The sequence below is a fragment of the Spermophilus citellus genome, assembly GCF_964194105.1.
Source record: "Spermophilus citellus genome assembly, chromosome: 6".
Taxonomy (NCBI): domain Eukaryota; kingdom Metazoa; phylum Chordata; class Mammalia; order Rodentia; family Sciuridae; genus Spermophilus; species Spermophilus citellus.
This window is the reverse complement of record NC_138187.1, coordinates 114,884,439-114,912,217: the sequence shown is the minus strand read 5'-3', so window position 1 is coordinate 114,912,217 and position 27,779 is coordinate 114,884,439. Positions and strand designations below refer to the sequence as shown.

The 27,779-nt window shown below is 43.1% G+C and overlaps 1 protein-coding gene across 1 annotated transcript; it reads right to left on the bottom strand.

Moving 5' to 3' along the window:
• Window positions 1–829: 829 nt before the first annotated feature.
• On the bottom strand, window positions 830–26,775 carry HHIPL2 (HHIP like 2; the record flags this gene model as incomplete). Its single annotated transcript, XM_081298210.1, has 10 exons — window positions 830–1,383; window positions 4,012–4,245; window positions 5,265–5,347; window positions 8,234–8,315; window positions 14,533–14,678; window positions 17,450–17,576; window positions 18,772–19,103; window positions 20,849–20,992; window positions 22,039–22,691; window positions 26,395–26,775. The coding sequence occupies 10 exons, from the start codon at window positions 26,773–26,775 to the stop codon at window positions 830–832; spliced, it is 2,736 nt and encodes a 911-aa protein (XP_081154336.1).
• Window positions 26,776–27,779: the final 1,004 nt, after the last annotated feature.

Sequence of the window (27,779 nt, the reverse complement as noted above, 5' to 3'; positions counted from 1 at the left end):
TTTATTCATTCATGATCAGTAATTCACTGGGAGAAAGACACCCCCTCCATAAGCCTCCCTTTAAATGCCAAACTTTTTTTGACATACCATTTTTCATACAAACAATATCAGTGGGTTTTTAAAGGCATAAACATAACTTATGATTAGAACACGATTTCATTTTTTATTTTCCCTTCCAGTCTTTGTGTGCATGACATATGTACAATTTCATGTGTTGTAACCACAAACATACGATTTTGAGTGTTTTTTCCCCCATTTACCATCATGTTGTAAGAATTAGTCTTTAGCATTTTCTAGCCTTTGTAATGGATAATGAATGCCGGGGGTCATTCACTGCCTGCCAGCTAAAGCAAAGTTATTTTCAACATTTTTGAATACTACAATGGCCAGGGTCTAGTGGGCTCCATTAGCTCAGTTGTCAGAACACTGGCCTTGTAAACCAAGGCTCACAAGTTCAATCCTCCCGGGGTCTTGTACTCAACGTGCTTTTTCAAATATCAGACCTGAAAACACACACACACACACACACACACACACACACATACACACACACACACACTCAAATACACGAGTAAAAATGCCAAAACGGACAAAGTGATCCCTGGCAATTTACTTTGACAATATTATTCCTACTGAAATTGATGTTATGTATCCCCACCGTGATTACAGGTTAGAAAAGGCTTGAATGCAACCAGAAGCAGGGAAAAGGGAAACCACAAAAAGAAAAAGAAAAAGAAAACAAGAAAAAAAAAAGCTTAAACTGCAGCCTGAACTGCAGTCCACAACTCCAAAAATGAGGTGTGAGGTTTCGCGGGCTTGTTTTCAACTCCTATCTCCAGGAACCATCCACCGACTTAGCCAGACAAGCGGTGAACTTGGCCGCGCGGGAACAGAGCGGGCCAGGCGCTGCAGTAACGCCGCGCAGTCGGCGGGCGGCGCTGTGGCACCGCTCCCCATCGCCTGTCCCCACTGCCGCGGGTGCGTCCCCCACGCCCTTCCCGGGCCCGAGCGGTGACCAGCTTGGCCTGGATGCTGGCCGGCGCTGTGGCTGACACGTGGCAACCGGGCCTGCAAGTGCAGCCTGGGTCCAAGGTCCTGCCCTTTGGAAGGGCGGGGAGCGACTCCCAAAAATAGAGCCCTGGCTGCTTGGAGAGTCAGACGTGTGCTCAGCCTTTCTCTTTTCTTCGGTTTTTCTCCCGAATTCCAGAAAGCCGAGTGACTCCAGAGTCACCAGAGGAGGATGCCAAGAATCTTTTATGAACACACGAATTTTCCCGACTCGAGATTCTGTTTCCTGGATCCTCGGACCAAAACTCGATGAAGGGCTGTGTGTAAGGTCGCCGGGAGTCACTTGTGCTCCTGGAGTATTTGAAATGTGGCAAACTTGAATTGAGATGGGTGAGGAGTGAAGTACACATGGGATTTAGAAAACTCATAACAAAAACTGTTGTTGTTGTTGTTGTTGTTGTTTTAAGTATAAACTATGTCATTGGTAAATTTTAATTGATTACAGAAATAATAATAATTTTCAACATGCTGGGTGAAATGGATATTTAAATTTACCTAGTTTTTAAAGGTGGCCACTAGAAATTTTCGAGTTACATCTGTGGCTCCCTTTAAGGTCTCAGGTTATCTTTCTGTTGAATGGTGCAGGTTTAGCGTGTCAGAGTCCTGTGACCTTATCTTCAAGTTAATTCTTAACCTGTGCTCACACTAGACAAACAATTGTAGGTGAACTCTTTTCACCTGTGGGTCCCCAGGAGTTCTGCACCTGGCAAGAAGTAAGCATCAAATTCTCTGAGATGAAATCAACTATCTCCCCAACATAATTTTAGAATTCTGCAAAGAGCAAAGAAACTTGCTCTTTAAATTGAGTTAACTAAGAGTTCTACAACTGTAAGACTTTGTATCTTGGCTGACAAGTTTTGAGCTCTGAAGAAACACACTCAAACACATTCATATTTTGTTGGTTATTTTGCTCTTCTGTGGTTGGGCAATCTACTGCTAGGAATGCTGTGGAGGTGATGTGTTCTGAGTGCCTAAGGGAAATAGGACATAGTGGTACAAAAAAAGTATCCATAATTATGAAAAATGTGTCAGAACTTCACTAACACCAAATACTTTTTTGAAAAGTCATTTCAGATTCACAGATACCTTAATACCAGATCTGCCATCAAAGGAACAGAATTATTAAAAAGGAGATCTTTGAAGCGTTCTAATTCCATCTCCCTGCAACCAAGACATCTCTTCTTGTTCCTCCCCACACTGGTCTCTGAAAAGAGCAAGCACTTGCATATATGTATGTTTTGACTTTCTGAACTTTTCAACACCCTAGACTAGGCTATATGAAAGCTGAAGTCTGAATACATTTTGACTTTGCTACCCCATAGAGATTTTCCTTTTTTTTTTTTTTTTTTCTGGTACTGGGATTTGAACCCAGAGGTACTTTAACACTTAGTCACATCACCAGCCCCTTATTTTGAGACAGGATCTCGCAAAGTTGTTGAAGGCCTTGCTACATCGTAAGTGCATAAGGCCTCAAACTTATGATCCTCCTGCCTCAACCTCCTTAGCCACTGGGATTACATACAGGCTTGTGCCACCAAGCCTGGCCCTCTCTTAAGTTCTTAATTTCTCCAGTACTTCATTCAAAAGCCACAACCCCTTCATTGAAGGCCCTCTAGGGAGGCAGATACACAGCAGTTGGTTCAAGTCCAACTGTAATCAATTTGTTTTCTGTTCCCTCCCCACCATGGTCAGGTCAGGTCAGGTAAGCCGCACCTTCCTCCTCTTCAACAGAGGTCCATGGCAACACATAAGAAGCAAGGTGTGGGGATTTCAAGATGAAATATATAAATCTGGCTCATAAGAAGTACTCAGGTAGAATGGTAGTGAAGCCAGATTTAAAGTTAGGTAGTCAGTGTAGTTAGGTAAATCGGGTCTAATACCGAGTGAAATCTAAAATGGAGGCCATGCTGGGAATGACTCAGGGAAAACACAGGACAATTCATGGAATGATGACGAAGTCCCGAAAAGGCCCTAGGCCAAAGTCCACCTCAAAGAAGTGTTAATGAACAGCCCCCAGCAAACTTAAAGATAGCCCATCACAAAGAAGTGTCCCACCCCTCGGGCCTTTCAACCTACATTCCATCACCAAAACTATAAAAAGGGGAGACAACAGCCCTTCCACGGATTCCACCTCTTGGGTCCCCTTCTTCCTCCGGGAGAAGTCTTTTCTGCTGTCCTTTAATAAACTTCTAATTTCTACTCTGACCTTGCCTCGGCGTGCTTCTTTGGTGTTATTCTTCAACATCGGGGAAGCAAGGACTCGTCACCAGTCAACAGCGGTATCAGTAGAATATAGTACGTTTATTGTGCCCTTCACTAAGGTCAAACAGGAGGGGCGGGATGTTTAGAAGTAAGTCTACTTTTAGCCAGTTCTGCCTTGGGGAAAGGAGAACACCAGTTAGAGGGGCTTTCCTGAGAAGCCTGTCACTAACAGGCCTTCTCCTGATCCCTGGATGTGAGACGAAAACACAGTATGATTCTTGGCCAAGCCTGGTGAGGCATGCTAGATTTCCTAATGCCAAACAAATATCCAGGAGATCAAAGGACATATGTTAGTTTAAGTAAATATTGATTTATTATCTCAAGTTGAAGACATTAACAAGATAAGATTGGGCCGTCCAGTGGGATTGCAAGCAGGTTGACAGACTGGTGCATGGATAGCCCAGGTGAGGTGGGATATGTTCTCTTGTTAGAAGCACTACATATGGGCAAGGTGCATTCCTTCATTCAGTTGATGGTGAGATTTCCCAGGGAGAAAAAAATCACATGGGCCCTGCCCCCAAATCCACACAGACTTCCCAGATTTCTAAGGCCCACATTCAGCAGCAGTTTCCACTTGGCTCCATGGGGTAGTCCTCTCGCGTCTCCATCAGCTATCTTGACCACAGCGTCAAGGGAGACTTCTGCCTGATGGCCTCTGCTTTGCCGATGGCTGTATCCCACCATGGTGGGTTTGTAGGTTCTTCTTCCTCTTCCCCTGGGGGCCTGGGGACCACACTCTGGCTTTCTTCTTTGCACCAGGCCTTTGTGACATCTTCTTACTGCTTGTGGGAGAAGCAGGCTTCTTGGAGAAGCCTCTCCGAGATGAAGCCTGGTGTGAGCTAGAAGCTAATGTGGCATTGGATGATTGTCTAGCAGCTTTCTCCGACTGCTCCTTTAGCAAGTCCAAGACTGTCACTGGGAGACAAGCATTATATTGAGTGAGAAATCTAAATCCTAAAAATAACTATAAAAGAAGCACCAACCAGAAAACTTACAACTGCATAAGGATTTTTTAATTAACTTTTTGAGTTTTTTTAAGAGAAAGGGTATCACTATGTTGCCCAGGCTGGCCTTGAATTCCCAGGCCCGCGAAATCCTCCTGCCACAGCCTCTTGAGTAACTAGGATTACAAGTACACACCTCCATACCTGGCTTGCATAAAGATTCTTTAACCCTAATTCTTTTTATTAATGTTTTGTGTAGTATTGGGGATTTAATCCAGGGCTGGTCTCCCACTGAACTGCATCCCCAACCCATTTTTATTTTTATTTTGAGACAAATTCTCACTAAGTTGCTGAGGCTGACCTCCAGCTTGCAATCCTCCTTCCTCAGCCCCCCAAACCCCTGTGAATACAAAAATTCCCTTCAATGGCCTTGATCTACATATCCTCCTTTTTTAATAGGGTCACTCCAGAGATATATGGCTCTGGAATATTTCCCTTAAGATGGTATCCATCTTCTGTAAGTCTTTCCTGTCTACCCACTTTGTCTGGAGGAAAAATTCCTCAAGTTAACGAGGGTACCTTCTCAATGCCCTGGACTTATATAAGGGAACCTCAGAGCTATATTTACTTATTTGCCATCCCTCCTCCCACTTGACTGACATCCTATAGGTCCATTACTGTATCTCCAGGGCTTACCACAGTGCCCATCACAAAGTAAGCACTAAATAACTGATGCCCGATGAATGAATATATGGCCATATAAATAAATGAAAGAAAAAACCAAATGAATGACTAGAGGGCAATTAGGCACAGTAGAGGCAGGTGTCTCTCCCACTCTGATATTTCGAAGGGAGATACAGACTGAGCAACAAGTGACAATCCTCTTAGAGAAACCAAGTCCCTCCACCCTGTGGTTATAGTGTCTTTGCTGAGGGCTCTTCCTGCAGCTCAAGGTCAAGATTGATACCTAAGACTCAAAGAGGAACTCACCAGCAAGTGGCCTGAATTGGATTCGCTTACTGGTGATCTTCACCGGCAATGGCTTATATTTGCACTTGCCTGGGGGTGCTCGCCTAAAAACACAGACAGAAAGGATGAAGGACAGAAAACTGTGAAGATGTAACCAGGAGATCAAGATCACTGAAAAGCCTATGTTGGCAAGAATTGGAGTCATCCTTCTCTTATCCCGGGGATTAGGTTGAAGGAATAGGAATACCCCACAGGCTCAGAGGGAGAGGAGAAAGGCATGGGCATCACAGGGCTTGGGATCTGGGAGACAGTGCAGTGTGGGGTTAGGAATATGGACCTGGGAACAGACAGAATCAGGTTCACATCCTGGTGATCAGCCTTGCTAATTTCTCACCTATAAAATGCAAACTATAAAATACTACTCATCTCACATGGATATGGCAAAGATTAAATAAGAGCTGTGTGCCTGGTGTACTATAAATGATTAACAAAGAATGAGATTTAAAAAAAAAAAAAAGGCACTCAGAACAAGGCCTAGCACAGGACATGTGCTCACCAGATGATGGTGGTGGTGGTGGTTCCCCTTTAAGGAAAATCCCTCCCAAAATGCATGGCAGAGCCCTATGTAATGCAAGCCTCTCTGTCCAGCAGCACACTCCTTCTTAAACTGCTCATCCTTGGGTGCATCTTCTGAAATAGAATGGACTTTGGGCAATGTGAGAACTCCCATTATGCAGAGCAGAGCTGAGACTCCCCCACCCCACGCAATCCCCACTTTTTCTCTATCTGACTCCAAATCTCCCTTTTGCTAGCATCATCCTTAGCCCAGGTGTGGGGGAAAAGTAATTTTAATTATTTAGGAAGTATGTTGTAGCACTTAGGCACTATTCTAAATATTTAATAAATATTAACTCACTAGATGCTCATAATAACCCTGTGCGATAGGTACTATCATTAGCCCTGTTTATTTAGTTTTGATTTATTTTTGTTTCCAGGGATTGAGCCCAGGGGTGCCTAACCACTGAACCACATCCCCAGCCCTTTTTTTTTATTTTTTACTTTGAGGCAGGGTCTTGCCTAGTTGCTGAGGCTGGCTTTGAATTTGCAATTCTCCTGCCTCAGCCTCGCAAATTCTGGGGATTACAGGCATGTACCACATCACCCAGCTATCCCCATTTAAAAAAAAAAAAAAAAACTAAGGTACTTAAAAGGCTAAGAATCAGGCTCAAGGTCACAAGATTAGTCAAAGGCAAAGCCAAGATTCAAAACCAGGTTCTAGGGTCCTTGTTCTCAAGCACGGTATTTGGCTACCTCTAAAGGAAGGGCAGGAGGAAAAGTCAGAAAGAAAGGAAGGATACAGAAATCCATCCATGCCACTCCAAATGCCGGGACAGGTGCACGAAGTGCAAAGACAGGCTGCACGAGCAAGCAGAGCTGAGTCTGGCCCACTGCAGCTTTAGAAGTCTGTGTGAGTCAATGTAATGATAACTGAGCCAAGTAAGCAGAGCTGAAATAACTGATCCCAAAGGAGAACTGAGTTCCTATCTTGAGCCAGGTCTTCCTAGCCACCTTAAGGGAGCGATTTAACTTGCCTAGGCTTAGGTCTCCTTAGGCCTAGACTGAGCTGCTAACCTGCTTCACTGGGATGCTGCCACCATTCCAGGAGAACGTGCATGCACAGCACTGAGGGTAGCCTGCCACATTGTAATAACTCAATAAATGCCACTGCAGAAAAAGGCGAATGAGTGAGGAGATGTCTTCTGTTGTGGGAGAGGCCTTACTACTACCTTCTGTCTGGCCTCTTACAGCTGCTCTTCTGAAAGAGTTGAATTACCTCCAAACCAAATAAGGAAACTACCAAAGGAAAGAAAAAGTGATTCACACAGGAAACCTTTGTGTGGAAAGACCAGAACCCTCCACCCCAGGCATTATCAACTCACATGAGCACTTCAAAGGCTGGGGATCTCTCCCTCCCCTGAGTACAGGGGATGTATGCACAGAAGCAGAGACACTCCAGTATCAAATTCACCCCTTGGCACTTGCTCTCCATTCTCAGCAGAGCCCCACAGGCACAACCTAGGGTACTGAGCCTCTTCTAGGAACTTCTGGGAACACACAACCCCAAAGCCCAGTTAAATAGAAGCTGAACTGGGCAGGGCCCCTAAGCCCTGCACATAGGCCTAATGGCTACTGAACACCAATCACATCTGGGAGACTGGAGCCTCAGAAGGTCATGTTACAGGTCCCTCTGTAAGGTGATTAATTCCTGGGTAGATCTTCCTGCTTTGAGTAAAACTCCTGAGATAATTGCAGTGCACTACCCAGACCGCTCAGTATGGACACACTGCCTCACCCTACAGGGGCAGAAACACTGACCAGACTCAACAACCTCACCAATGAGAAACTGGATTGTGGCTCTGATCTGTTCTGCCAGAAGATGGTTAGACTCTGAGAGAAGTGGGTAAAGCAACAGCAGTAAACAACAACAAAAAAAAGAATCTACCAAGTGATGAGATACTACCACTGATTCCAGAGAAGGTCAGATGGAAATAGAAAGAAAGCTGACTGCTGAAGGTATTGGCCAAATACCTTGAGACCTCAACCAAGTCCAGCAGACAGGGTAGCAATACTTGCTCAGGTGGTTGGGGGTGTATTCCTGTTGTCATATTGCCCCCAGACAGAAATCTTCAGAAGACTATCTTTTAAAAAATAGGCACCGGAGGGATAGACCAGTCACCGTATAATGCCTCAAGGTCCTGGTTTCCAACTACAACAAGACCATTTCCCAAGGAGCCCATAATTCCCAGGGACACATTATCCTACTCACTTGTTTGCCCAAACTGCTCTCTTCTAGGGCATAGATGTACTTTGTGATCATTTTTGGCAATTCTTGGGAAGTAAACACTGTTTTTTTAGGTCACTGTCATGGAGAAAATGGTTAATAAAAATTAATAAAAATGTGCCTGAGAAGAAATGACACCAAATCTTACCTTGAAGGATCAACAAATTTGTAAATAGATCCATGTGGCGCGTAGGCACTTGGGTAAGAGGTGGCCAGGAAATACAGCTCCCCTGAGTAGACAAGCAATAACAGGTCATCAGCAGGGCTGAAACAGGGATGCAGGCACAGAAAATGAAATGAGGTAATGGCCCTCAAATGCAGTGAGCCCCAAGAACAGAACTCTGTAATCCTGATTCAGCCTTCACTGGACTGTGACCTCCTTGAGGATTAAATCCACCTTTGAATCCTAAGACCAGCTCAGAGCCCAGCTGGGCAGCACACACCTGTAATACCAGCAATTAAGAAGGCTGAGGCAGGAAGACCACAAGTTCAAGATCAGTCTCAGCAACCTAGAATGATCCTTTCTCAAAATAAAAAATAGAAAGAACTGGGGATGCAGTGAAAGGATGCCCCCTGACCCAGACCTCCATACTGATAAGATTCTCTGAGACTTGGAAATCCACTATCCATAGACCAAGGACCATTATTGGTTGCTTGTCTTCTGTTTTGTTTCCCCTCAGCCTCAATCTCTTGTCCCCCCACCCCCACCCCCTTCCTTCACTCCCTGGACCATTTATTTCCTCATGACCTTCCCTACTCTTCAGCCTTTCCTCTGGCTCTTCTCATTGCCCTCCAAAAATCACCTCCATGCCAGGCGAGGTGGCTCACGCCTATAATCCCAGCTGCTCAGGAGGCTGAGACAAGAGTATCAAGAGTTCAAAGCCAGCCTCAGCAATGTTGAGGCACTTAGCAACTCAGTGAGACTCTAAGTAAAATACAAAATAGGGCTGGAGATGTAGCTCAGTGTTGAGTGCCCCTGAGTTCAATCCCCAGTACCAAAAAAAAAAAAAAAAAAAAAAAAAAATCACCTCCATTCACCTTCTCACATATCACTTAGAAAGTGCCCCACTTCTCCCTATATCCTTCTGTTTAAATTTCAGAAAACGTCATCAATTCCATTCCCACAGTACCTACCTCATTCCACCTGACTTTGTAATTATCTGTGAGGGACAGAACAGATGAGCCCCACAGTTAGATAGATCTGGGTGTGAATTCTGTGGATTCTGATGACACCAGTTACCAGCTTGTTAGCCTGGGTGACCTCCTAATCTGAATAAACCTCCAGATAGTTATTCATTCATAAAATGGGGATCACAATTGATCAAATAAGAAAGCATTACTTTCTTATTTCTCTATTTCTTAAGTCCACATGTAACCTGAGTCATTCTCCAACAGGAGTCCCTCCAAACCATCAAAGACTTCCTGGTCTCAAAGGAGAATCGAAAACCCTGTCCTGCTGCATATTCCCTTCACATAACTACCATCAGTGTAAATTATACATCTTCAACTTGCCGTAGACTTCCCATGTGTAGTTAAGGGGAAACAAAACTAGAGGGAATTTTCTTCATTTTATTTATTTTTTCTTATTTTTCTAGGGATCAAACCTAGGGCCTTGCACTCTAGAAGCAAATCCCAGCCCAACAGAGGTGAATTTTAACTGTAGTTTCCAATTGATATTTTTAGTATCTATTTTTCTAATTTTTTATTTGTTTCAACTAGTTACACATGACAGCAGAATGCATTTATGCATTTTAGTATATCATACCTAAATATAATTTCTCATTTTTCTGATTGTACACGTTGTAGAAGAATCACATCAGTCAATCATACATGTATATAACATAATAATGTTTGTTTCACTCTACTATCCTTCCTATCACCATATCCTCTCCCCTCCCTTCACTCACCTCTACCTAATCAAAAGTAACTCAATTCTTCCACAGCCTACCCCCATTATGAATTAGCATCCACATATCAGAGAAATCATTCAGCCTTTGATTTGGGGGGATTGGCTTATTTCACTTAGCAAGATATTCTCCAACTCCATTCATTTACCAGCAAATGCCATAATTTCATTCTTCTTTAAAGCTGAGTAATATTCTATAACACACACACACATACATATCACATTTTCTTTATCCATTCATCTGTTGAAGGGCACTTAGGTTGGTTCTATAGTTTAGCTATTGTGAATTGAGCTGCTATAAACATTGATTTATCCACATCACTGTAGTATGATGTTTTTAAGTCTTTTGGGTATAAACTGAGGAGTGGGATAGCTCAGTCAAATGATGGGTCCATTCCAAGTTTTCTAAGGAATCTCCCTACTGATTTCCATAGTGTTTGCACCAATTTGCAGTCCCACCAGCAATGTGTGAGTGTTCCTTTTTCCCCCAACATCCTCGCCAACATTTGTTGTTGCTTGATGATTGCCATTCTGACTGGAGTGAGATAAAATGTTAGAGTAGTTTTGATATGCATTTCTGTAATTGCTAGAGATGTTGAACATTTTTTCATATATTTGTTGATTGATTGTATTCTTCTGAAACAAGACAAGGATGCCCTCTTTCACCACTTTTATTCAATATTGTCTTCAAAACTCTAGCCAGAGCAATTAGACAGAAGAAAGAAATTAAACGGATACAAATATGTAAAGAAAAACTCAAACTATCATTATTTGCTGATGACATGATTCTATATTTAGAAGAACCAAAAAATTCCACCAGGAAACTTCTAAAACAAATAAATGAATTCAGCAAAGTAGCAGGATATAAAAATCAACACCCATAAATCAAACGTGTTCTTATACATCAGTGTTGAATCCACTGAAAGAGAAATTAGGGAAACTACCCCATTCAAAACAGTCTCAAAAAATAAAATAAATACTTGGGAACCAATCTAACAAGAGGTAAAAGACCTCTACAATGAAAACTACAGAAAACTAAAAAAAGAAATTGAAGAAGACTTTAGAAGATGGAAAGTCTGCCCATGCTCCTGGATAGGCAGAATTAATATTGTCAAAATGGCCATACTATCAAAAGCATTATACAGATTCAACACAATAACCATTAAAATCTCAATGAATTCTTCATAGAAATAGGAAAAGCAATCATGAAATTCATTTGGAAAAATAAGAGACCCAGAATAGCCAAAGCAATCCTTGGCAAGAAAAGTAAAGCAAGAAGCATCACAATACCAGACCTTAAACTATATTACAGAGCTATAGTAACAAAAACAGCATGGTTTTGACACCAAAACAGACACATAGGCCAGTGAAACAGTGTGGGAGGCCGATTAGCACGTGACTACGTCTGTCTCTCCTTCTGATTGGTGTGGCATCATCATTTCGTTGGTCACTCTATGATCTGGTTGCCTAGGTAACCGAGATGATAGCCCCAATCTTTAGGGTGCAAGCAACTGTGTCTTTGTGCATGGGCATGCCTTCCTATGCTCACCTGTTCCTTTGTGATATTACCCCTTGCCCTGTTTGGGATAGAATGTTCCATGGAAACACCCTTTGTGTGTCCCCTTCTCTTCCGTTGCCCTTGGGTGTGGCCTTCCTAGATGTCAGTCAACCTGCTGACAATAGACATCATGAAGCTAGACTTAGCCCCTTGAAACCTGACCCCTTGCCTCATTTGAATAGCTTCTCCTCAATAAAAGGGGTCAGCATGTGTGGGCTCCTCTCTCTCTCTCTCTCTCTCTCTCTCTCTCTCTCTCTCTCTCTCCCCCCCCCCCGCCTTTCTGTAGGCCCTTAAAGTCAAAGGAGCCGTCACAGCACCCCCAAAGAAAAAGGTATTTCTGTCTCTTGTGTGGTTATTTTGTGCAGCCCAGTTCCCCTGGAGTGACCCCTGAGTGTTTTAGTCGTGAGCAACCTGGCAAAACAGAATAGAAAACACAAAGGCAAACCCACACAAATACAGCTGTCTCATACTAGACAATGGTGCCAAAAACATTTACTGGAGAAAAAGACAGCCTATTCAACAAATGGTGCTAGGAAAAATAGAAAGCCACATGTAACAAAATAAAATTAAACCTCTATCTCTCGCCCTGCACAAAACTCAACCCAAAGTGGATTAAAAACTTAGGCACTAGAATAGAGACCCTGCACCTACTAGAAGAAAAAGTAGACCCAAATCTTCACCATGCTGGCCTAAGATCTCACTTCCTTAACAAGACCCCTATAGCACAAGAAGTAAAATCAAGAATCAATAAATGGGATGGATTCAAACTAAAAAGCTTCTTCTCAGCAAAAGAAACAATCAATAACGTGAAGAGAGAACCTACAGAGTGGGAGAAAACCTTTACCACATGCACCTCCAATAAAGCATTTATCTCTAGGCTATATAAAGAACTCAATAAACTTAACAGCAAAAAAAAAAAAAAAAAACCCACAAATAACCCAATCAATAAATGGGCTAAGGAACAGGACACTTCACAGAAGAAGAAATACAATCGATCAACCAATATACGAAAAATTGTTCAACATCTCTGGCAATTTAGTATCTATTTTAAGGAGAAAAAACTACCATATATCATTTGAAACAAAATACATGCAATATGAATTTACTGCAAACATCATTACTTTGGCCAGCCCTCTTGGAAATGAGCTTAGGTGACTGACATTCAGAAATCCAATCAATCAAAACAGCAAGGGGTGGTCCCACATCAGCCATTCATTCAGCAATTATTTATTTATACTAGCTATCAACTCTGAGCTCAGTAAGTAAACTATGGCATTAGTTGAGGGAGAATTCTGGTTCCACTAAAAAATAATTCATCTAATGCTGGTGAGTGATAACATAAAATAATAAAAATTTTTAAAAAAGATTTTTAAAAAAGTTTCCAAGTGGAAAGAATATGCTAATAGCAAAAATACAAATTCATTTATGCAACAACAAAAAACCCCACCAGCTCTGGGAGAAATTTATTTGCCTGGGGAAGATTCTCACTGGCTTCAGGGCTTCCCTTGGGCAAATACCTGGCAAGTCCACTTCTTAGAATTCAGCCAAGGACACTTAGTTTTGTCTGCCAGATATACTGACTGGTTTTCCAAAACTACCTGCTTTATCCTGAGTCGCCTGCAGGCTCAAGAAACCAAACCCAGGGGTCTGTGGCCTCCTGTAAAATAGTTACAGAAGATGGCTGCCCAGTGTTCCTGGGCGGCCCTGCCTCTGGGGGTCCATCCTCCAGGGGGCTCATCCACAATCATACACTTTCCATCCTCCTGCCTGCCTGTCGGTCCTCTCCTTTCTTATATGTTTGGACTTCTAATTTGGAACTCACACTGGTGTTTTTCTGTTAAAAAGGCTTGAACTTTCCAAAATGCCTTCTACTTCTATAAAACCTTCATCTCAAACTATCTATCTACTCATCTGCTGGCTGAGAGGAAAGAATCCAGGAGCTAACAGATCTCTTTATAAATTCTACTCAAGTAAAGATCCTGTACAGCCACCCTGTGGCTCAGAGTGGAAAGAAACCAAACACTCAGGAACTCTTCAAGGCTCTGATGTCCACCTACAGAGAATCCCAGGACTGGAAGAGACTCTAAAAGAGAACTTTATTATCTTCTTTGCCTCTAAGATGTCTAGATCCAGTGCCAAATACTAAAAAGATCACTATACACACCTGTATAAAAACAAAACAGAATTTATTTAAAATTTGGAAGTGTAATCTCTCAAAATGAAACATAATGTGAAGCTAAAATTAAAAGTCAGTTCTCTAATGATAAAAGTCTTGGAAAATTTTTAGAGCTGAGTGTCTCTTCTCCCCTCTCATACATGAGCCCATGCCTAGCTTCAATGATGCCATTAACATGTACCTAGCCACTTCCTATCTACCTAGCTGTCTACTCTTTCTTCAGATTTCTCAGGAAATAAATTCTCCCTTACTCACAAATTCTTGGCAGGGTCAGGCCAACTGGTGAGCTGGTGAGCCAATCATAAGAGGTCCCTTCTGCTAGGCCATCCCAGGAGGGTAAGCGTTCACAATCCATTTAGCCTGGCCCCCTGGCCTGCACATGGCCCTGAAACCGTGAATAAGAATAAAGAGGGAGGGGCTGGAGATATAGCTCAGTTGGTAGAGTGCTTGTCTCGCATGCACAAGGCCCTGGGTTCAATCCCCAGTTGGTTTGTTTGTTTGCAGTACTGGGAATTGAACCCACGACATTGCACATGATAGGCAAGCACTTTACCACTGAGCCTGTTTCTTTGTTGGTGAAATGAATCTAATAATTATGTCACAGAGGTGTTGTGGTTACTAGTTAAGGTGGAAAACATGAAGTGTTTTGAAGAGTACACAGTATGTTAAAAGAGATGATTAAATGATAATAATAGTAGAAGCAGTATTTACTGTATAAATAATGACAACAATAATAAATGTTCAGTCGATGCTTGTGATAATCTAAGTAAAGTAAGCAGACATCAAACCGCTCTGCACATGGATTACCTGCTTCATCTTCAGCAAAGGAGATGATGAACTTGCTATAGGTGCTGATCAACCCTGGGAAAGCACAAAATGAGGTGCTCCCCAGGCAAATGTCTCTCTTCTTCCATTTCTGGGTTTTTCTATCTTCCTGCAAAGCCATAAGTCGACTAGATGAAAAATAAAACCTTGTATTTTAGGAATCCATATTTCCACTCTGCAGGATGTTTTTCCACCTAGAATCAGCAATCATTGAGTGCCAAGGCTAGGTCTCCCACAAAGAGATCAATAACAAGCCTCCCACATAGAAGAACCAAAAAGCTGCTTCAGTGATACTTCAGACCCACTTATCCTTGATGGGGAAGCACATTTTCTATTATAAGTTTAATGCCCTGAGAAGACTGCACCACTGCAAAAGACTCATCTTGGGCTGGGGTTGTGGCTCAGTGGCAGAGCAGTTGCCTTGCACATGTGGGGCACTGGGTTCGATCTTCTGCACCACATAAAAATAAATAAACAAAATAAAAATATTGTGTTCATCTAAAAAAACTCATTTTTTATTGTTTCTATGACCTTTGGCTAGTTGTCCAACATCTCTAAACCTCAGTTTCCTAATCTATATAATGAAAAAAAAATTTATAAAGTGAACCAGGCACAGTAGTGCACATCTGTAATCCCAGTGAATGGGGAGGCGGAGGCAGATGGATTGCAAGTTTTAGGCCAGCCTCTGCAACTTAGTGAGGCTCTAGGCAATTTAGTTGAGAACTTGTCTCAAAATAAAAAAATAAAAATAAAAAGGTCTGGGGCTAGGGGTGTGAGGCACTGGGTTTGATTATCAGCACCACATATAAATAAATGAATAAAATAAAGATCTATCAACAACTAAAAAAAATTTTTTTAAGGGCTGGGGATGTAGATCAGCAGTAAAGTGCCCCTAAGTTCAATTCCCAATACCCAAAAAAATATATAAAAGGAGGGTAATGAAAATATAGTTTACCACGTAGAAAACTGCAAATATTAAGTAAAATAAGCTATGTAAAGATCTCAACAATGTTGTGACACATAGAAAGGACTCAAAAACTACCAGCTGTTATTATTAAGTTATATGCAAGCATGAATATGTCACAATGAATTTCACTATTATTCATAATCATAATGCACAAATAAAAAAAGAAAAACTCAACTAGCTGATTATTATTATTATTATTATTATTATTATTATTATTATTATTTCTATACAGAAGCAAGTAGGTGCTCCATATATCTCTAGCATCTATCTGAAGAAGAAAAGGAAGCTGGGTAAGCCCAGGGTGCTCAGTGAATTGCCTGAACATTTTATAAAGACCAAGATGCCCAATACCAGGTGATTCTAAGGCATATACTTCAATTAAGAATCACTGCAGGGCTGGGGCTGGGGCTCAGTGGTAGCGCACTTGCCTGGCATGTATGAGGCATTGGGTTAGATTCTCAGCACCACATATGAGTAAATAAAATAAAGGTCTATCAACAACTAAAAATATATTTTTAAAAAAGAATAACTACATATCATCCAGGTGTGGTGGCACATCCCTGTAATCCCAGCAGATCAGGAAGCGGAAGCAGGAGAATCGAGAGTTCAAAGCTAGCCTTAAGCAACTCAGTGAGACTCTTGTCTCTAAATAACATATAAAAATGGGCTAGGGATGTGGTTTAGTGCTTAAGCTCACTTGGTTCAATACTCAGTACCAAAAAAAAAAAATCATTGCATATCAAAAAGTGATATGTGAAGGGGTGATGTGTTTGGGGATGGATAAAGGTAAATGAAGTCCTAATGATGTAATAAGTAATGATGAAGGACCTAACCAATTAGTAACTATACCATCTCTACAACTAAGAATTGAAGGATGAAAATAACTACATCTTTCCTAAATAAGATGAAGTAATGGGGACTAGATTTACCATCCCACCTTAATGAGTCAAAACCTGTACAAAATAGAATAAGAGTGGTTTAAAAGACATTGACAAGGGCTGGGGCTGGGGCTCATTGGTAGAGCACTTGCCTAGCACATGTGAGGCTCTGGATTTGATCCTCGGCACCACATAAAAATAAATAAACAAAATAAAGGTATTGTGTCCATCTACAACTAAAAAAAAAATGCTAAAAAAAAAAAAGACACTATCAGGCAGCATAGATGTGTCTTCCCTGAGAGATAGAAAACAGATGAGATGAGCTTTGAGATTGTTCTAGATTCTTCCTTGAGAAAGTTCCCAGCACAGAGAGGGAATACACAGGCAGAGCCCAGTAGACTCCCTGAATTGAAAAGATAGATCTAAGAGTCCAAGAAGATCAAAGCAGTAAAAGTTTTCAGGACAGAAAATAGAGAGAAGAAAATTACACGGAGAAAGATCTTCAGAGATCTTCAAATACTCATCAGTGGGCTCAACAGCAGGCACCAGAGGGGACTACCTAAAGCAAGGGAGAGAATTGGAAGGGAAAGTGCCTGGCAGGGGTCAGGAATGGTACATGCATCATTCACAGGACATTGGCAAAGCCTCGGGAAGCCTTGCCTTAATAGTAAGAAATTGAGAGCTCTAGAAAAAGCACCACTTTGGTCCTGCTTAACAAATAAACAGCAAGAAAGGATCAAACTATTGTTGAGGAACTTGACTGTGACCCAGAACAAAACTCAAAAATATTTATAGGAACACAAAAATATGCAGCACCTACAAACTTATATTAATACTTTCTGGTATTAAATAAAAAATTACCATGCAAGTAAAGGAGGAGGAAAATATAACCCATAATAAAGAAAGATCAATTAAAATTGACACACAACTGACATAGGCATTAATATTAGCAGACAAAAACATTAAAATAGCTGGATATGGTAACAGTCTTGTAAGTTACACCTAATAAAATTGTTCAAATAAAAAAGGCAAAAGCGACATCAACACTTCTTACCCACTCATGAAGTCTCCAAAGATATAGAGGCCATTGAGATTTGGAGATTCACATCCACGATAGACATAGCCCCCAGTGACTGACTTCCCCACTGCGTGGCCATAAGCATAGATTGGCAGAATGTCATCTATCCAGGAACAAGGAAAGACAGTAAGTTTCATCACCAAAAATTAAAAGGAAAGAGGGGGCTTTTTTTCTTAGATGTTGATGGACCTTTATTTTATTCATTTATTTATAGATGGTGCTGAGAATCAAACCCAGTGCCTCACACATGCTAGGCAAGCGCTCTACCACTGAGCCACAACCCCAGCCCCCAAAAGAGGCTTTATAATGCAGTTACCTGATTCAGTGCATGTCATCAGTAGGACAGGTAGACAAATGGATTGTGTTTATTTTTTTTTCAACAGGCCAGCCACAATATTTGTGAGCTTTCCAATTGACTGTTATCTAAGCCCTACCCTCCCCCCATCTATAAAGCTGTGTGGTGGAAGATTCAGACACATAAATTTCTCCCCAAAGTTGACGTAGTAGTCAAGTTTAAGAATATGGAAAGTATTGTGAGGATCTGTAAGACTGCTTTGTAACTTAAAGAATCAAAAAGACCAAGAAACAGTGATAGATTCAGCACACTGGAATTTTGATCCAGATGTGGTTTTTAAAACACTTCTTGATTATTGATGCTCAGGGATTATATTCTTCCTTGAGTATAGGTGGAATATCATTTCATTGGGCTGTTACTATTTGGGAAATAAAGAGAAACATGCAGCCACCAATTCTGCTCTTCCAGTGGATCTGAAAATAGTTTGCCCAAACCTCACATGGGTAACTTATTTAAAATACAGATTCCTAGTCCATCCCAATCCCCCACCCACCCAAGATGCAAACCTATCAGGTCTGACCTAGAGCATCAAAATCTACTTTAAAAAAATAGTCTTAATTGGCTTTATTGTTTTATCCTAGAATTGGGCAACATTCCATTTCATAATAGAACAAGTGTTCCTATGGTCTGAGCAAGAGTTTGGTTAGCTTGAAGAAATCAGAAAAACAAAAACTGGTCTTTCACAGTTATTTTTTTTTTCTAGGGCTGGGACAGGGAAACAGAATAATAGGAAAATGACTGATGAGTTAACAGCAAAAATCCACTTCTTAACAAGCACCACTAAGGTGTCTAGGGCTAGTGGCGGGAGAACAACTCAGGGAAGCAGTGTCCCAAAGGACACAAGCAAGGACTTAAAGGACTTGCAGGACACTAGGATTTTATTCCTCCAGGAGGCTACCCACTCAACTCATTCAAGAAAGCACCCAGACAGCTTTTTACTTACCCAAAGAGGCATTGTGACAAAGATTTTTGTCGTAACACTCAAACCCTTCCTTTGCCCTCCATCCATAGTTCCCGCCTTTAACAATGAGGTCAACTTCTTCAAACCTGTTCTGGCCCACGTCCCCACAGAACATGCGGCCTCGGCCCTGGCGTGTAATGGGGTCCCCTCGGTCCACAGCACAGCGCCACATGTTTCTGATCCCATAGGCGTAGATGGCGGGCTGGGCCCCTGGCTCAGAAACAAAAGGATTGTCCAAGGGCACTCGGTAGCGCTTGCCTTCAGAGCCTGCCCTGTTCACATCAATCCTTAACACTTTCCCAAGCAGGGAACTTCTGAAAGACAGAAGGCCAAGAATCAGGCTCAGGTAAGCATGGACACAAGACCAGAGGTAACCACCAAGGAGGGCTGATTAACAATGATGACAGGAAATGGCTGGGAATCACATAAGGATAAGTACCTTTTTTTAAAAAAAAATATATACAGGATGTTAAGACTTCCCTATTTTTGACTCAAGGAGAACTACTAAGCAAAAGGGTCCACATAACCCTGAAAAAGTTGCAGCTTTAATTGTTAATTTTAATGATGAAAACTGTTTCTCTACAATTTGGTCTAATCATTGCTTTTAAAGATGGTTTTATTATTTTTCAGATAGCAAAGGGGTCAGCAAATAAAACAGAGACTTTTATGGAGTGGGGGATACCAGGGATTGAACTCAGGGGTACTCAACCACTGAGCCACATCCCCAGCCCTATTTTGTATTTTATTTAGAGACAAGGTCTCACTGAGTTGCTTAGTGCCTCACCATTGCTGAGGCTGGCTTTGAACTCATAATCCTCTTGCCGTAGTCTTCGAAACTGCTGGGATTACAGATGTGAGCCACTGCGCCCAGCCTTAGAACAGAGACTTTTAGGAGACTTTTTCAATGACTTTGATCTCTGGGCTTTGGTGTCCTCAATTGTAAAGCAGAGGAGAGTGACATTACTTAACAGTGTGATTGGGTTCAATGAGTTATTGTGCATATAGTACTTAATGCAATTCCTGAATCATGGCATTCAATAAATGTTAGCTTTTATTATTATTAATTTTAATATTTATAATACTAGGAATAATGGGAGCCAAGTGTTGACTGGGTGCAAAGGAGAGAAGAACCACTGACCTTTATAGGCAGCAGAGCATCAGTGAACTCTGGCACTAGATCATTCAAGCTATAATTCTGGTTCTGCCACTTACTTGCTATGTGACTTCTGTGCCTCTGTTTTCTTGTCTGTAAAATGGCTCTCATAATACCTACATATCATAAGATTCACTCATTCCACAATATTTACAGAGTGACGGGTGTGCTGAAGATAGACCAATTAACAAAATAGATAAAATTTCTTAACCTCAAAGGTTATTAGAATTATAATTCTCAAATACACATTACGTATTTGGAACCATCTCTGACACACAGTTAGCACCCTATATGCACTAGCTCTCTTTAACTCACTTTTTTTTTGGGGGGGGGGGTTACCAGGGATTGAACCCGGGGGCACTTAAACCTCTGAGCCACATCTCCAGCCCCTTTTTCATATTTTATTTGGAGACAGGGTCGGACTAAGTTGCTTAAGGTCTCACTAAGTTGCTGAGGCTGGCTTTGAACTCTCAGTCCTCCTGCCTCAGCCTCCTAAGCCGCTAGGATTGCAGGAATGCGCCACCACTCATGGCCACATTAGCTCACCACGCACATTAAGTTTTTAGTGTCCCCAGGGCCTACCACTCCTGAAACATTGAGCTTGGTAACATAATTGGATTAAAGTTAATTGAAAGATTGATTTCATGGATAGTGTCCTATTAACATATTTAAAATACTGATCTTTCTTTACATAGTATCTGAAACTTACACTAGGCATCCATAATATTAACTACCAAAGTAAATGATGTATATTGTTTATAGGACAGAAAACCAAAAGTTTCTCTCATTTGCCTAAATGGGACTATATATTGCAGAAAGCATTCTGGGTTTGACTCCACCTCAACCAAAACACTATACCAAAGGTTGACTCTAAGGAGGCAGGGACCTTGCTTCCATCCATCTTACTTGTTCTGAGCATTTCCAAATTTGCCAAAGGGATCCCCAGCCTGCCCTCCATCCCCAGTGAATATGTACATGTAGCCATCCAGACCAAAAAGAAGTTGTCCACCATTATGATTTGAGGCTGGTTCTTCTATCTCCAAGATGACCCTGGAAAAGAAAAAGAAACTTCACTTTGACACAGCTAAAGCTACATCCTCTAGAGACACCCCAAATAGACTGGTCCAAGTCACCAAGATCTGCAAAGTCAGCCAAGACCTGCTTCAGGAATTGCAAAGCAAGTAGCTTGGGGTTCTGAGATGATCCCTCTTTCCTTCTATAACTCCTTCATGGGTCATTTTTATTCCAGACCATGACTTCACAAGCTGAGACACAGTCAGGAGAACAACCCTCCCTTTCTAGCTCTTGCCTATTAGTCTCTGGCTCTATATGAACTTTCAATTTCTTTGTTTGAGCAAGTTAGGAGTGATGGATCTATCCATTCCTCATGCTTTCTCCAATCTTTCAATCTGTCTGTGATGGAAAAGAAGACAAGGTAGAAAGAAGAGGAGAAATGGGCAGGGTGGTAGAGTGAAAAGAACATGAACTGAGGTCAGCTAGAACTGGGATCATTTGATCTCGTATCACTAGTGTTATGGCCTTATGCCACAGCTTCTTGCAAGATCCCACATTCAAGCTAAAAGGGCCTGGAATCTAAGGGCCACACAATAATTAGAAGCTGTAATTATTGAAGCAGTGATTGAACTCAGGGACATTCGACCACAGACCACCAGCCCTATTTTGCATTTTATTTAGAGACAGGGTCTCACTGAGTTGCTTAGCACCTTGCCATTGCTGAGGCTGGCTTTGAACTCACGATCCTCCTGTCCCAGCCTCCAGAGCTGCTGGGATTACAGGCTGTGCTGCTGTGCCTGGCTCACTATATTTTTTATAATCACTTCTCAATCCCTCTGGCTGCTAGTTCTTGCTTATCCTCTGTAAAGACAACTAAGTCAGACTCTAATTCGGATTGTCACGTCCCATAAAAACCCTTGCCTAAAGAGTCTAACTTGGGCTGTCCTCATTAATTGACGATTCCTTTAACATTTTAAGCTAGTGTTCTAAAACCAGCAAGGTTCCATCTCTTGTCATTTCAAAGGGCTGATCCGCATTATTTCAGAACACAGTAGAGGTGCATTTGCATGAGTCCATCTCACCTCTCCGATTTGGGGTCAGCTTTATTGGGATCGGCCTGAGAAACCTTCATCTCACTAATCCGGATCTTTTCTACCTTCTTCTTGCCCAGGCATGAATAATAAATATAGAACTTTCTGTTGCGACGGAATTTGGGGTGAAAAGCCAATCCCAAGAAGCCCCTCTCATCCCCGATCCATGGAGTGGTCAGTACGATGCTCTTGAGATCCAGGAAAGGTTGCTCCAGGCGACTCCCGTCAGGCAGGTACACCCACACCACTCCCACCTGCTCGGCCACAAAGAAGCGATGGGTGCCGTCCCCGGCGTGCACCATGGAGACCGGGTTCCTGAGCCCATTGGCCACCTCGGCCAGGCAGAGCTGCAGGCAGCCCTCAAGGTCCTCGGCCACCACCCCCAGGTTGCGATTGAGATAGTCATTCCTCAGGATGTTGGGGAAGCAGTAATCCTTGTCCGGAAGATTGAGGAGGTGGCAGAAGTGGGCACCGTCCTTTTTGTGGGACTCTCGGAGACCTCGGTCATTGGTTAGGAGGGAGATGGCAGAGTGACAGTCAGAATGGAATGCCGAGCAGTAGTCAAAGCAGAGCCCAGGAAGGTTCCGGAGGGGTGTGTGAGGGTTCTCGGCATCGTAGAGGTGGGCTGCATAGGGCGAGCACTCCTGGAAGACAGCTGAAGGTCAGTCTCAATTGGAGCAAGCAGAGAAATGGCCAAGGGGAAGAAAAAAGTAGCATTCTGTCAGCAGTAGTGGTGCACACCTGTCATCCCAGTGACTCAGGAGGCTGAGGCAGGATGATTGCCCGTTCAAAACCAGCCTCAGCAATTTAGTGAGGCCCTAAGCAACTTAATGCGACCCTGTCTCAAAATAAAAAATAAAAGGGCTGGAGATGTGTGTGGCTCAGTGGCTAAGTGACCCTAGGTTTAATGCCTGGTACCAAAAAAAAAAAAAAAAAAAAAAAGGACTCTGGAGGGGATTTATTTTGTTTTGTGGTACTGGGGATTGAATCCAGGGGTGCACTACACTGAGCTATAAGCCTTTTTTTTTTTTTTTGAGACAAAGTCTCACTAAGTTGCCTAGGCTGCCTCAAACTTGAGATTCTTCTGCCTCAGCTTCTTACTGGAATTACAGGTGTGCACCACTACCCTGGCTGGATTCCAGATTCTGGAGTTTTTATTACCAACTACTAATAAATCACTTCTTGGACCAACATTTTTTATCCGTTAATGCTCCTGGAAGGCAGAAAGAAAAGGGGAGCCAGGTGTGGTGGTGCCTGTCTGTAATCCTAAGTGGCTCAGGAGGCTGAGGCAGGAGAATCACAAGTTCAAAACCAGCCTCAGCAACTTAGCAAGTCCCTCAGCAATTCAGTGAGACCTCCGACTCTAAATAAAATATAAAAATGAGTTGGGGGTGTGGCTCAGTGATTAAGCACCCCTGGGTTCCATTCCTGGTACCAAAAAAAGGGGGGGGGCACTCTGTACTATTTTTAGCACTTAGTTCTTGACACTTGATGTTACTAGATGTACATTTTAAAGAGAAAATGGTATCAAAGTTCTCAGTTTTTCCTCTTGTAAATGCTATATCTGCAAGATTTTCTTTCTTTATCAGTTCTTAAGCAATTTGGCAAAAGTTTCATTTATTAAATCTGGGTGTTGGAGATATGAGATGTTATTTCATTCTCTGGTTCTCCATGTATGAAATATTTTACAGTTAAAAAGTAAATGATCAAAATGGACATTAAATGTACCACTCCCAGAGACTGGATGTCTAGTAATTTCTTCAGGTATTTGTAAAACTATTTGTGTCTGATGTGTTCAAAGCACTGCGCTGGGAACTATACGTATTTGAATTATGACATTTGGGCAATATGACTACTCCTTACACAAAAACATATGAACAGTGTGTCCAAAAAAGTATCTGCTACTTAGACCTCCCTAGACTCACAGAAATTTTTAGGTGAGAATTCAATTTTGTGGACAATCAGCTCCCAATGGTGATGAAAGAGAGAGAGGCAACTGAGCCTTGGGAGGTAAGAAAGACAGATTAACTGTGGAGTTTGGAGAGGCAGAGGCAGAGGAGAGCAGTTTGGAGGGTCCATTAGCCAAACCCCACTGATTACTAATCTCTCTCCAAGCCCACCTGTGGGCTGACTCAGTTGCCTGTACTCTCTCAACACTTCACAAAGGAAGCAGCAGCACTTTCTATGCATATCTGTGTCCCTGTCTTCTCTTTTTTCCTCTGGACTATAGATTGCAGAACAAGTTCTTGTTTATTGGGCAAAGAAAAAGAAAGAGCCCAGAGTTTCACACACAGTCTCTCCTTGGAATGTCTGGGTCAGCTGAGAATAATTATCAGAGTAACAACAAGCAAAATGACCTGTTCCTGAGTGTCACCTCACTGACTCCATCCAACTCTGGGAGATGGAATAAAGGGAGAAGGGACACAAAAATAAGAACAAAATACTAAAGAGCAGAAAGGACGATGGAAATGTCACCACCAGCATGGCACACCTTTATGCAGCTGTTTATAGAGTTTGTAGAGTTTCTCATAACTAAACAAACATTTTTTTCCAGTTCATGGGTAAGAAAACCCAGGCCCAGGCAGCATCTCTACTGCACACCTTAACTATTGAGTCTCTCCTGCATGCCACGCCCTGCTTTTCGGCACCGGGCACCAGCAGCGAGTGCACAAATTCTCTACTGAAGCTCATGCTTCCTGGAGTTCAGAAAAGCAATTAATTGACCAGTGCTGTTGCTACTATACTTTGATGTGATGTGATCACAGGGTCACAAGATCTGGCGTCTGAACATCTAGATTTGTGCCCCAGGACTGTTTAACCTTGGACAAATGATTCCGGTAAAATGGAACTCATAATACCTACAGAATCATTGCCAAGAACACACTACAAGTCTGGGGGAAGAAAGAGTGCCTTGTAAATTTTAACAGACATGAGTCGGGTTGTTTGGCTGAAATTACTCTTATTCCTCAAATCTCTAAAACAAAAGAGATGTTGCATGTGACTTTTTAAAACATCACCAAAGAGAGAAGTTGGAAGGAAGAGACATTTTCACCAGGGGAGCTCTCAGAAATAAACAATCTGAGTACTGCTCATAAAAGCCAGGCTTCTGCAGGGTGCCAGTGCACACGCCTGCAATCCCAGTACCTGGGGAGGTTGGGGCAAGAGGATTGCAAGTTCAAAGACAGCTTCAGCAATTTATTGAGGCCCTGAATGTAGCAAGACTCTGTCTCAAAATAAAAAATAAAAAGGGCTGGGGATGTGGCTCAGTGGTTAAGAGCCCCTGGGTTCAATCCTTGGTCCAAAAAAGAAAAGCCCAACTTCTGACACCACATGGCTATCCCAGAGTTAATTCTAGCGGAAACAGCAAGAGGTGGTGCTCTAGGTGAAAGAGTACAGCCCTGGGGCAGTGCCACCCACGTGGCTGACTTCTGCGCCAGGCTCAGTGGTAATTCCTGCCTGGACTCTGGGGGGCTCAGATAATTTCTCTTTGCAGCATGCAGGGAGTTGGGGTGGCCAGTGCACTTCTGAATAGTGGCAGCAGCAAGGGACATGAATGCCCAGCAGGGTCTCAGATAAAAGGCCTGTCTGGACTTTTGTCACATCGTTAGAGTACACCTTCCTCATGGCCACTTCTTTCATCAGCTCTCTCCCTGCACCCCTAAACACCCTCTTCCCATAAAGTCTGTGTGCAGCCTGTACACATCAGGTTTCCAGGCTGAGCTCAACTCAGGCGATGCCTCCCAGAAATGTGGATTTTGGCTACTGATGAGCCTGGAGAAGCAGAAACTCTGAGTCATCGCTTGTCAGCAGCTTGAAGCTCTCTCAGTCCAGTTCTGGAGTGTTGGGCAGCCAGTACCCCACAGAGAGCCCCATAATCTCTGCCACTGTTACCATCACACCAGAGACCCCCTTGGCACAAAGCACCCAGCTAAGCAAGGGCTGGACCCCAGCAGATGCCAATGCTTCCCTCTTTCACATACTCTGGAAGTGTCACAGGTGTGCTGTGCCCAGCTCTCTGATCATTGCAGAGAAGACATGGACAGCAGCGGTTCTGAGAGCTCCATGAAAAATACCTCTCTTATTCTTTTGGCTCCTGGGGAAGAGCCCCAGAGGGAGAGCTCTGAGGAAACTGTGCAAGCCAAACTCAGCACACCTGTGCCTCAGTGTACAGAGCACATTGCTGTCCGGCAAGGCACCTGGCAGGCAGGTAAGCTCTAAAAGGCTGAGTGTCCAAAGCACCCTCCCCCTAGGACTCGCCAGCAGCCCAGCACCCTTTACCACTGGGATTGGAAGGCACAATGCCAAGCTGGCTCCATCGTTTCACCTTGGGTTTACACTCAGGCCTACCTGGCAAAGGATGTCTTTAATGTAACCTCCGCACAGCTTGTGGCCCTTCAGATCGAAATAGTTCATGATGTCCCAGTACCGAGCAGCGATGTGGTTGTCCTTGCGCTGGTCACAGCAGCCAAAGGACTCATAGTCGGAGCAAAACTCAAGGTGCAGGGGAGGCCGAAAGGGAGGCCCATAATCCAGGCACTGGGGGTGTCCCTGCAGCAAGCCCATCTGGCCCACGAATGTGAGACAGAGACAGACAGTGCTGGGAGAGAGCCTGGGGACCCAGGAACACCGACCATCACGCAGATCGGGCTTGGGCTTTCTCAGCATTTTGGCCTTGGGAACACTCCCGGCTGCTGTTTGCTCAGGTTGGCTTCCCTGCTCTGCCCACATTCCCTCCCTCTCTTCCTCCCTGCTCCTCAACCCCCTTTCTCTTTCTTCCTTCTACCCCCATCCCCGCCCCTAGTTCCAAGAAGTGGTTTCTGAGCAGTGTCCCTCCTGTGGGCTGGTGGCCAAGCGTCCCTTGTGGAAGGAAATGGAAGTTGTCCCTACCTCCTCCGTCCCATCTAAACATGAAGCTTGTGCTACTCTCAATGCCAGCGCTGAGTCGTTGGGGCACACGGTTTCTTAGCCAAAAGGTGCAACAGTGTCAACAACAGAGGGGCCTGATTCCTTAAAACTGCACAGAATTCTGCAGAGCAGGCCGGAAAATCCACACTTGTTTACTATTTCTTCACAGGCCGAGTGGCCCAGAGTCGCTGTGAGAACACCACGTTACTGAGTCCCAGACAGCAGACTCTGAAGGCAGGCTTCCAGGGCTCCTGTGGTGCTGAAGGGCACTGTGGAGACTCGAGTGTGGGTGGGGGGAGATGGAGGGAAGCTTCGTGGAAGCCAGGGTGCCCTATGGCCCCTGGGGTCTGATAAGGTGTGTATGTGGATGGGAAGAAGGAAGGACATGTTGTGAGTCTTGCATCTGCAGCAAGGAGTGAGGAAAGAGAAGACAGTAAAGGAAGAGGAGGGTGTCTTAGTCAAATCAAGCTGCCGTACCAAATATCACAGGGTAATTTATAAATGACATTTTTATCTCATGGTTCAGGAGACTAGGAAGTTTAAGATGGGGGACAAGTTTTGGTGTTTGATGAGGGCCTTATTCCTTGTTGATGGCACCATTTGCTGCATCTTCATGACATCACATGGCAGAAGGGTCAGAGTGAAACAAACCAACTCTCAAGCCCCCTTACAGAAGCCCTAATTGAATCCTAAAGGCATCACCTTTTTGTGTGTGTGTTGGAGATTGAGCCCAAGGTCTTAGCATGCTAGGCACTCACTCTAACAGAGCTACACCCATGGCTGCTATAGTTTGTTTGTTTGGTTTTCCTCCCAGGTACCAGGGATAG